This window comes from Aptenodytes forsteri, unplaced genomic scaffold, assembly GCF_000699145.1.
Source record: "Aptenodytes forsteri isolate BGI_AS27 unplaced genomic scaffold, ASM69914v1 Scaffold40, whole genome shotgun sequence".
NCBI classification, from domain to species: Eukaryota; Metazoa; Chordata; class Aves; order Sphenisciformes; family Spheniscidae; genus Aptenodytes; species Aptenodytes forsteri.
Genome location: NW_008796077.1, coordinates 159,863 through 171,536, shown reverse-complemented (window position 1 = coordinate 171,536; position 11,674 = coordinate 159,863). Strand labels below are relative to the sequence as shown.

Here is an 11,674-nt window from a genome sequence, read left to right as displayed (position 1 = left end):
GAAAAATAAGGGGGGCGGGGGCACATATCAATATAATATATAATATAATATATTTTATATATAACATATATATAATATCTATAAAGAAAAACTGCCTTAGATGCTGTCCTTCATTTGTGTGGTTTCCAGTTTCTACCAGAACATGAAAAACATTTTGGAACCCATTCAAAGCTGAAAGATCTATAAGATACAAGCACAATGCCTACAGTCCCCTCTCACCTGCTTTTCAAGGTTTCATTTGCACTGAACTCCTCAAGCTAGAGAAACCCATCTTAACCTCTCCTTTTGCATATTTTATATATTCACAACAGGCAGTGCAATGAAATACAATCCTACTTATGCTTTTCCTGTGTCCCCTCCCCAAGTGCTGCCTACAATCAACAACTACAGATTTCTGACTTTTCCTTTTAAATGCTCCACATGTAAAAGACTAATGTCTTTTCCCTATGGAAAGACTTCATTCATAAAGGCACCTGTACTTCTATCAATTCAAACACTAGCAATGAAGTAATAATACAGTTATGCACTCTACACTCCTCAATCTCATTTGAATGTTATACTATACATAAAGTAACAAACTAAGACACAGCTGCATAAAGTGCTACAGCACAAGTAGAGTGCAGAAAGCAAATCTTGCAGGCACAGCGAGCAAAATGAAATACCGAGATGTGAAATACAGCAAGAACAATATAAATCTCGTATGTCCTAGGAAGTGACTTAAGATCAGGACAGACAGAGGAGAGAACATTAAATCTGGAAAGATATAAGCCAATACATCCCAAGGGGAAAAAATCCACAAGTAATGCAGTAAGATTAAGATCATTTGCTGAAACTAGAATTGTTCAAAAGAGTATAATAAATATCAAAGAAAATATAAGCTTGCAGTGTGTTACACTAACCAAGAAAACTGTTTGAAAGTTTGAAGTTCATGTGCAGAGGTACATGTCATTGTATTGGGGAGAGGAATTATCTTCTCTCAATTCTGGTGCAACCACACACACCTTTAACTTCCAAGCATTTTTACATCCCAAAGGTGAAGAAAAAAAAAAGTAAGCAAGGAAACGGCTGTGAAGCTAACAAAATTCATTCACAAGCAAAGATTAGAAGATCTAACTGTGTGATGACTCAAGGTAAAGAAAACTGTCTATAATCATTTACAGGAATTTTACAACAAGAGGAAATTAGTAACAGAGGCTACAGAGCACTGCAAGAAAGTAAAATGAAATTAACAATAGGAAAAGTTGACACACCCGCAACACTTCTTGACACTAATATTCAGCTATGGAATAGAAACCCATAGCTCTGCTAGAACTTCAGCTTCTCCAGTAATAAACATTCCCCAGCCCTTTTGTTGTCCTTCAGTCTAACACTGGACCAACTGTGCAAACATTTACATATGAATGCATATGCTAAACTATGAACTTGTAAAACTGTGCATGTAAATCAAACCAAAGTTACCAATTCTCTGATATTTTATTAATGTTAACAAATCTTAATTAAGGTTCTAGATCATCAAGTGTTAGCAAAAAACTCAGCAGCACAATTTTCAGAGAATGGCCAGCTAAACAAAGATTTGAAATGCTGAACCTGACTCTCTCTTACAGGCTTATACTAAAGTGAGTGTGCCCTCTCCAAATACTTGCTAAAAAGCGTTGACTGTCATGCAGTGATCAACTACCAGGAAACTCTCAGACATGTAGATTTAAGGCAACTCACCAGTTTCTTGAAAAGCTTTGCGATTTATTCCTTCAAATTGAGGAGCCAGAGAAACTGGCGCTCCTAACAGACTTGGAAAGAACTCCAACGGGGGGTTTTTTTGTTGTTGCTTTTTTTAAGGCCACGTCTTTTATTGCAATACCTGAACTTTAAAACTAAAATGTCAGAATAGCTCCGGATGAGCACTAGTATTTAGAAAAAAAAAACACAACAGGGTTTGACACCAGAATTTAGAAAAAGCCTAGCTATTATTAGCGAAGATATTGTTTTATTTGGCCCAACCACCAGAAGCTCTTGTAAGAACTATATGTCCTTGAATTTACTTTTGCAACTACACAGCTCAAAGTTAAATCAGTTTCAGGCTGATCAAATCCCCCCCATCCCACACCCTTACTGCTTGTGCTTCATGAAAGCAACACATTAAACGGAGTACCAGTTCAGAACTACACACGCTTTCCTTGGGGCAGGCAACTCTTTAATGACTGTAGGAATGGCTCTGCCTAGACTGGATTCTCATCTCCTCTTCACACACATTCGCGCACACACTTGCCACTTCCTGACATTCAGCATCAGCAACTAATGTGATGAAGTTTTGATTATCTTCTTCCCCACAGAAGAAATCTTGAGGGATGCTGCTCATTTAAAGACTTACTGAAATATCTGCAGATGAAAAACACCCTGAAGGAAAGTTATTTGGCTGCTGAACCAGAAAATTGCTAAAGCATACCCGAGCATATACATAAAATGCAAAATATGCAGAATTTCCAAACATCCAATGCCTGCCTAAAAATGAAATAGGCAATGCATCCTTATGCCCACAATCTATAATAGTCAGAAATTCTGTGCAAGTGGCAAGATCCAAAACATAACTAGGCTCCCTTACTTAGAACAGCAAGGATGCACTCTCAGATGAATATCTTGAAGTTATATTTGCTTCAAAAAGAGCAACTTGGAGGTACAGAGTAGGTTCTGGAGCCTTCAACTCCTTTGCTTAAAACCCTAATCCTCAATCCTCAAGTGAGAGCGAAAGTGGCAGAGTTGGACAAAGATTTTCAGTAGCACTCTAAGCACTTAGGAGTAAAGACACCAATTCTGTGAATTAAGCAATAAGTGCATATTGCTAGCATCAGTACTTAGGTCAAATGGCGAATGCAATTCACAATCCAGTCCACTGAGAAGCAGACTATGAATCTCCCCAACAGATAAATCTCCTGGGCTAACCACTGGCACACAGCTCAAACACAAACCCTTTCAAAAGAAAAAACAAAAACAAAGGAGCAAAAAGGTACTCCACACTATGTTTCTTCAGCAAATTAGAAAAAAGCTCTACTGTGCTGAAGCCCAGGGCTTTCTGTGTCATTCTAGGTGGTAGAAACTGGGTAGGTGAGAAGTATCTTTTTGCACGTTTGAACTCCTCTAAACATGGAGAGGAGTGGAGGGATGAGAGATCGGCCTGAGGCATTTCAACATAGGTTAGCGTCCTTTTCCGCAGTTGGTACAGACCTCAACTGAAATTTGAAAATACCCCTCACTTTTTTAACAGGTGGGTAAACAACGCCTGTATCTCTTGCTAAGTTCTGGACAACCACACCCATGCGCACTTGCAAGCATCAATCCCTAACTTGGCGGCTCTTGCTACTAAGTGGCAAGCATCAAACGCCACCCTCACCTGATGCTTGGCCGTCTCCATACCCTCCAGAATTGTCGTCTTGAAGTCCTCCTGCTTGCCCTGTGGAAGGAAAGAGGAGAACTCAGGGACCTTACTCCATAAGTTAAACCATACTGGACATAAAGGCCCGGCAGTTGGCGTTTTAGGTATTAAATTTCACCAACTAACTAAACCCATTTTCTGAGAATCCCATCTCCTGGAACCTAGGTTCAGGGCACCAAACTCTGTGGACTTCTAAAGTGTTATCCGTGTTACTGGAACGCTTTACATCAGACTTATGGGAAATAAAGAAGTACACAATATGTAGCATTCCTGGTGGCTAAATACTTATGATCAACTTCATTAATTGCTAGGATTTGAATAATAAGATTACATTTCTTACTGCCAAGATCTGGTGGATGGATACCATCAGATTCTATGGATCTCAAACCATAAGAATTTTACAATCTTGCCCTTGGTACTCCCGAGTCTCCCCATATGCAAGGGGATAGTTTGAACCATTCTGAAAAGCCTCTTACTTTCAAGAGTGCCTATTCTTCTATTCTTTTTTTTTTTTTTTTTTTTTTTTTTTTTTTTTTTTTTTTTTTTTTTGCCATAAACCCTTCCTTGAAGTTTGATGATGGAACCTTTTTTGAAAGGCTCAGACCACTTATTTTGGCTTCAGCGCCCTTGATACACCAACAATGTTCTAACACGCTAAGACTACCTTTGAAGCCAAGTACATGTCAATACCATTGATCAGTAATGCGATCAATACCCAGCACTGAAAGACATCGGTCTTTCAATGTATCCATGGATGGAAACATGAGGAAAGGCAAAGAACTCATCTGAAAGATCTGAAGAAGTCTCAAAATTACCTTAGCCTGCATGTAAGTCCTAAATAGCAGCCTTGACAGGACTACAACACAACCAGGAACAGAGCATTTCTAGAACAGAGATGAGTACAGCTGCTATGTCTGCAGGAACAAAGCTAATATAGGTCACCTCACACGCTGCTAATCTTCACGGGAGACACTAGCTCCGAGTTTAGCTCATAAGCGATACTCTTCCACAGTCAGATGTTTGCCTAAAGTCGTCACCTCCAGAGAGCAGGAAGTCGTGGAACACTACAGAGACGGCCGAGCGCTGTTCGGCTAGCTGCTCCTGTACCAAGGTTCCTTCAAGCCAAGTGCTTCAATAGTCAGCAAATTGGGTGTTTATTCTAAAGTCCAAACAAACCCTCACCAAAACAAACTGCTGAGGTCAAGGTAGCAAATGCAACAGTCACTTGCTAGAGCACAACTGCTCAAGGTGTCATCTCCAAACAGGTAAGAGTAAGGTCTAACCTGAGGCTGAACACACAATTGTTGAGATTACTCTTCAGAGTTTGGGATTGGGTGGCCAATTTTGCCAGAATGTAATTTGATACACTAACTTAAAACAATTTCATCTGAACTACAAATTTAACCCCTAAAGTAAGACACAGAAAGTGAACCAAACATTTTCATACTTCAATAACCTGGATTAACATCTGGAATGCTGTAACATTACACATCTACAGATAAAATAAAATAGGAACTGAAACAAGACAGACATTTCCACTCAGCTACAATAGAGGAGCAACAGTCAGTACTTTTATATAATCAGTCTACCAGCAGGGAAGTTCAGAAACTCACAAGTGAGACTGTGACAAATAATTGTATTTGACAGGCCTCAGAAGTCCCAAAGTCAGGATTCTATGAACTAATGCATCTGCAATAGCAAGAGAAAATTCCTCACTTCACCTACACTGTAAGTACTTTATTTCGCTGGGAACATTATTTGCTGGGAACATTACAAGACCTGCTTCCATTCTGGGAGAGACTAACACAACTCAAACATTAATATTTACACTCCAGCACAGGCCATTAATTTGCAGGAAAAGTTAACATTTGTGCCTTCCCTAAGTTAAGAAATTGAAAAGATGCTGACATCAGCCTGTGGCATTCATTATCCCTGAATTAGCACTGCCAATGAGGAGAGGGGACAAAATTGCTCTCGGTTTACTTACAAAAAGAAATCAATATTTTCCTCTTCTGTTAATAACAGCTAAACCATTTTCAATGTTAGGTCAAAAAAAAGCATCACTATTACTGCTTGCTTGGACACAATTCTAAACACTACCTAGTCTGAGTACAGAAGTGTGGAAACAAGGCCTGCTAGTGCAGATTGCGTCTCCTTCCCCGTAAGAAAGTCATGTTCCAGCTGCAAAGGAACAAAGCAGCAAGCAGACTGCTGATTCATGTTAACGTTGAATTATTGCAGCTGCACACAACATGTGCAGGAGCAGAATCTGCTGAAAGGCTCAAGGCAACAGAGTAACGGACCATGAGTTGAACAGCAAACAGGAAGAAGGTCTACAAAGGAGTCCACTTCATACAGTCATCCACTGTCTTAAAATAAAGAATAGAGGCACACTATTACCACGGAGTGCTGAATTTAATTAGGAAAACAGACAAGTCAGATGAAAGACAGAGAGCACCACTAAGTTTGACTATTCACTTGATATTAATCTGGATCATATTCAGTCTCACACTTCCTTGGAAAACAGCAGCTAGAAACATAAGATTACCACAAAGTAAGAATACTGACAAAACTAAAAAGACAGAAGCTGGTAAAGAAAATCTTCACGAAGCTATAAAAATGAAAATCCAATTTCGTGAGGGCAAACAAAAAAGATCCTTAGAGGAGAAAAACGAAGGAAGCAAGATTCTTAATTTCAAAAGGGATATTGGCAAACAACACCAATGTCATTCAGCAATGAAAGTGAGTTTGGAAACTTTTTGCTATCAGACAATATTTCTCAAGTAAAAAAGAGAAGAGATACTTTAAGGAGATTATCTTAATCATGAAATACTGTTATGCCTTTTAAAACTGCTCTGCAATAACATGCAGTAAATCTTGCAAATCCAGACTGTAACAATCTGCATAGCCAAAACATCTGGAATTCCCCAGAGCTGAACACATTAATGGAACCCACCCCAAATAAGACCAGCATTTCGCTGTCACCTAAAGTGTTATACTTAATAATCTCCTTCTACTGTAAACTGTCTGTGAGGACAGACTAACGAAATACCAGCTACTGTCACTATTACATTTTTAAGCTTGCACAATTAGGCTTTTCAACACAAAAGGTCATAACCTATAACATGACAGCTTTACACCTCTACTGCATTACCTATGTTTTTGCAGGCTTTAAACATACAAAGGAAATTAAGGTCTGCGATGAGAATAAGTTAACAGTAATACACAAGCTAACTTTTTGTATTTTGTTAAATTTTCAATATGCAATCCTGCTCTAGTATTACTGTCCTATTTAATATTTATTGAACACTTATATTTTTGCTTCAAAGAAGTGACAGAGAGAGAAAACCTCAGTTATAAACATTGCTTCTATATACAGCAGACTCCACGTCTCTTCCTGCTAACGGTTGTTTGAATTAGAAGTTTCAATGCACTTTAACAGCCAGCATAAGATGACCTGATGCTCTTGACGCCTGCATTAATAAAGACAAAGATAGAGAGATCCACCAATGTATATAGTTTCAGAAGCCTTTAAAAATACAACAAGACTAGCTATGGAATGACAACTGAAAATTTGTCATCTTCCTACATCACTGCTTCATGCATTTCACAGGATTTCTAGGAATGGAGAAAGGATATGATGACCTGAAATCTACTTATTTCTAGGCAGCTAGATATAGCCTGTTTTAAAATTGGTTGTATTTAGACAACTAAATACAGTGCTTGCAGAATAACTGCTTAACAGACTGTTGTGTATATAGAATAGCATGAGTCTATCACTGCCTATCTTCCCCGTTTCTTCCTTCATGGAAAGATAGAGAGATCCACCAATGCATATAGTTTCAGAAGCCTTTAAAAATACAACAAGACTAGCTATGGAATGACAACTGAAAATTTGTCATCTTCCTACATCACTGCTTCATGCATTTCACAGGATTTCTAGGAATGGAGAAAGGATATGATGACCTGAAATCTACTTATTTCTAGGCAGCTAGATATAGCCTGTTTTAAAATTGGTTGTATTTAGACAACTAAATACAGTGCTTGCAGAATAACTGCTTAACAGACTGTTGTGTATATAGAATAGCATGAGTCTATCACTGCCTATCTTCCCCGTTTCTTCCTTCATGGGATAAAACACTACTTCACTGATTATGCCTCAAACTCATTTCAATAATCATTCTTAGAAGCACAAAATGGCATCTGAGAAATATCAAAAGTGTATTAATATTAGGTCTCAAGGATTAGACCCCAAGTCTAAGCTAAATTAAATAGTAAACTTAAGATACTTGTTTAATTACACCTATTAAAATTCCATTTTTGATAGATCAGCTACAACTAGGGGCGGGGAGGATTTTTATCATTGCAAATATTTCAGTCAAGCGTATGAGCTACAGTATTCCTGTATCAAGCCAGGAGCCAACAGCCGCAACTGAGGGGAGATTACAGGGGCAAATCCTAAGAGATAAAACACAATTGTGGCTTTTAACATATTTTCTGAAACTGAAGGTAAGTACCCCCAAACTGACGTCAGTCCTATTGTCTACATTCTCAAACCTGCCAGCCAAAAAGAAACCAATTAAGAGCAGTAGAACTGAAGACTAAGTTATTCACATCAGTGATGAACCAGCAAAAGTTCAACTACTCGATTTCAGCTATTGCCTAAAACCAACTAGCGCACACATCATATCATGAAATCTCTCCGAGAGCTAAACTTTGCGAAAGCACAATTTTGTAGATAGTAGAGTGATACACCAACACCAGACCTAACTAATGGTGGTAGCTGTAAACACAACAGAGGTAAAGAATGGACAGGGTACTGCTAATACCATAAATTTCAAAAGCTGCTTCCTGAACAAGACTGACCAAAAAACTTCCAAGGTAAAGTGAAGCTTTACAACTCTGTCAAAGGTAATGAGGAAAGCACTGAAGTTTAAGCAAACAGTATCCAACCAGAACTTACGATTAGAGTCACAGTTTAAAGCCACAGGAATCACTGTAGATTAAATCTGTTCTCCTGCATAGCAACCCCCCCGAGCAAATCTAACCTTTTTTCTCTCAGAGGAGTAAGTGAATGTTGGTACACGAGCAGGCATGGCAGCTAAGTGCCAAAGGGGCTACTCTGGTCAATAAGCTTCCAAAAACAAGTCAGTAAGGATCATGAGAATCTAGTATGACAGGTTTGGTTTAGTGTGGAATTAGATCATGCATATTCCCATCTTTATCAGGCTGCTCTTCTGCATTTTTCCCCTCCTTCCACATATGGGGCCAGCAAAGAAAACACTGTAGAACAATCATTCAAAACCAGATCAAAACCAGACACAGGATTCATGATGCTGCACCTGACCCCGCTTAATTTCTGGCAATAAAACAAGTAAGCAGTGTCAGAGAAGGTCTCTCTTTACTCACCAGATGGCTCCTCCGGCTCACTTTCATTCTCTTCTTCTGCAGGAGCTGGTGGAGGTGGTGGTGGTAGTTTTTTCTCTTTCTCAGCTTTAGCATTTCTCTCTTCTTCAGAGTAATACTCATCTTCTGACAGGTTTGCAAGACTCTCATCCATCTCTCTATACTCCACCTGTAAAAAGGAGAACGGAGGATAAACACTCTCTATACTCCACCTGTAAAAAGGAGAACAGAGGATGATGAGAACTGAAGATGTCTGTAAGTCTCACTACTAAAATGAACATTGCGAGCAACAAAATTGCTTACAGCTCAAAGAAAAGGCCTGAGTTACCTTGTCCAGAGTCTTATTACAGCTACCATGTTATAAAATCAACAGCTTAAAAAGTTCCACATTATTTTTACCTCCACTAACAAAAAAAGTGTCTTCAGTACCCAACTGTCTAATAGTAAGAACTATCTACTCATATCAATCCCAGTTTATGTGTATTTGTTATATCATCATTTAACCTCTCTAGTTTTCTTCCCTTCCTTCACCTCCCTGTCAAACTCAGGGATAAGAAATTGCCTCTGTGTCCAATCCATATGTTCCAACTTGAATTTATCTGTCAAACATGGGTGACCAGAACTGCACAAAGATTCCATCTTGCCCTGGTACAGAGGATCACATTTGCCTCCTCTCCAGGATGGTCACACTACTGGCTCAACACAAGAACAAAAAACCAAACCAAACCAAAACAAACACCAAAAAACACCCCACCAACTTTATTGCCATATATGCTTTGTTCTGTTCTCCAGTAAAAATAAATAATACTACCAGCTAAAAAGTCTCGCTCCAACTTAAAGGAACATGGAAACCCCAAGAAATAACCTAGAAGGGCTGCATCTCACACTGTTTAATAAACCAAGCTGTTTTCCAAAGTAAGAAAGCTTTGTGTATTGCTATTGAATTTCTCCACCTACTGGAAAGGAAAAAAGCCCTTCTCACAACATATGCAGCTATGGGAAAAATAAAAAGAAAGCAGCTAGCGTACCTCCAACATCCCACAGGTCAGCTTCTACCATGAGACGACAAAAGCAACTCTGCATTTCTCATCAAAAGAATGACAAATCTTTCACAGTTGAAGTTCAATCATTAAGAAAGGGTATTAATGGGCATGATTCAAAGTAGCATTAGGAAGCCTGTGTATAGGAAAGCCTAAATTCAGTAAAACACTAACACACTCCATGATCTGCTATCTTTCAAATATTTACATTCCATCCTGTCCAGCACATTCAGATTTTCACGCTGTTGAGCAAATGTTGCACCACCAGGATCTTTTGTGAACTCCCACTCTGAAGCAAGTTACAATGATCCCACAGCATCGTAAGTATAGTAACACAAGTATTTGAAACCAACACAAACTAGTTCTGCCCCAAGGCCTTCTGAAGTCTCCCATCCTTCTTGAGCTCACACAACTTTCAGAGAACAATCAAGTCCAATAAAAAACTAAGCTTTTTCCTAGGTTTATTTTTAACCTGGATATCCTCCCCAACTGAGTTCACACCACAAACTTTCGCAGAAAGGCGACCTTGTGCTAGCCTGAAGTGATCATGGGGATATACTGTGTTAAAAGAGATTAACGCCCTTAGCAAATGGGTATTGTCAATGCAGAGAAACATCACCGAAATACAACCCATAGATAGTGCACTAATTCCTACTTGTTAACAGACCACTATAAAGCAAGTAAAACCCAGGTATGCTGCCTCTGAAGATCACAGAATGGTTTGGGTCAGAAGGGACCTTTAAAGATCATCTGGTCTAACCCCCCTGCCGTGGGCAGGGACATCTCCCAATAGATCAGGTCGCTCAAAGCCCCGTCCAACCTGACCCTGAACACTTCCAATGATGGGGCATCCACAACTTCTCTGGGCAACCTGTTCCAGTGTCTCACCACCCTCACGATAAAAAATTTCTTCCTTATGTCCAATCTACATCTACCCTCTTTCAGTTTAAAAGATGCACCAGATTGACCTACCCAACAATTCCTATATGCAAAGGTCCAGTCCAGCTATCACATCACATAAGAGCTCTGAAGAGCAAGACATTCAATGCCACAGCTACAGTACAACAGACAGAGTTCTTAAAAATAATTTCAGCTTCCATATCAAACACACCCACCTTTGGGCACAGCCAAGATCTTCAAAGTCTTCTGTGACAAGGTTTCCAAGAAAAAGTTTCACAAAAAAAAGGTAATGTTCTCAGATGTTCAGAATAACATATGAGAATTACATACCACAGGCCCAAATTACTGGAAGCTGTTCATGGCCCTTAGATTTCTTTGCTAAATCTCACCCTTAACACAGCATTGGCTCAACTCTCCAACACCAACTGAGGGAAGCTGAAGAACAGTGGACTGAGTGTGGCCATCACTTTCACAGCCTTGCAATACCGGCATCACTCTATGCACATAAGCCTCAAGAGAAGCTGCATCTATATACCCCTAGTAACAACATGAATGTGCTCATGAAAATGTAAGATCATATGAACTCAGATGCAATGTTTGGGTGTTTTGGGATTTTTTTTACTGCTCGGTATCTGACCAGAAAGCCCTACGAAGTTCCGAGGACTGTCGCAAACTGCTCTCCTTTGTGGAAGTGCACGAGTTCTCCCCAGACCTGACGAAGGTGAGCTGTGACAATACTTATCCCACATTAGCTTCCTGCGCATCTGCACGTTCATCCCGGAGGAGGGCTCGCCTCCCCGGCGCAGCTCCCGCACCCCACACACCAGCGCCGCCCGGTAAAGCCCGATCAGGCCGGGGACCCCGCTCAGCCCAGCGCCCCCAGGCAGGGAGCGGTCCCGGG

The 11,674-nt window shown here is 39.8% G+C and overlaps 1 protein-coding gene across 1 annotated transcript in view; it reads right to left on the bottom strand.

The window, feature by feature from the left end:
- Positions 1-11,674, bottom strand: part of KDM1A (lysine demethylase 1A) — a 47,029-nt gene that overhangs the window by 33,668 nt on the left and 1,687 nt on the right. The window contains exons 3-4 of the mRNA XM_009286639.2: positions 8,837-9,002; positions 3,386-3,445 (exon numbers count right to left, since the gene is read on the bottom strand). Of these exons, the coding sequence (XP_009284914.2) occupies positions 3,386-3,445; positions 8,837-9,002 (226 nt within the window). The remainder of the gene's footprint in view (positions 1-3,385; positions 3,446-8,836; positions 9,003-11,674) is intronic.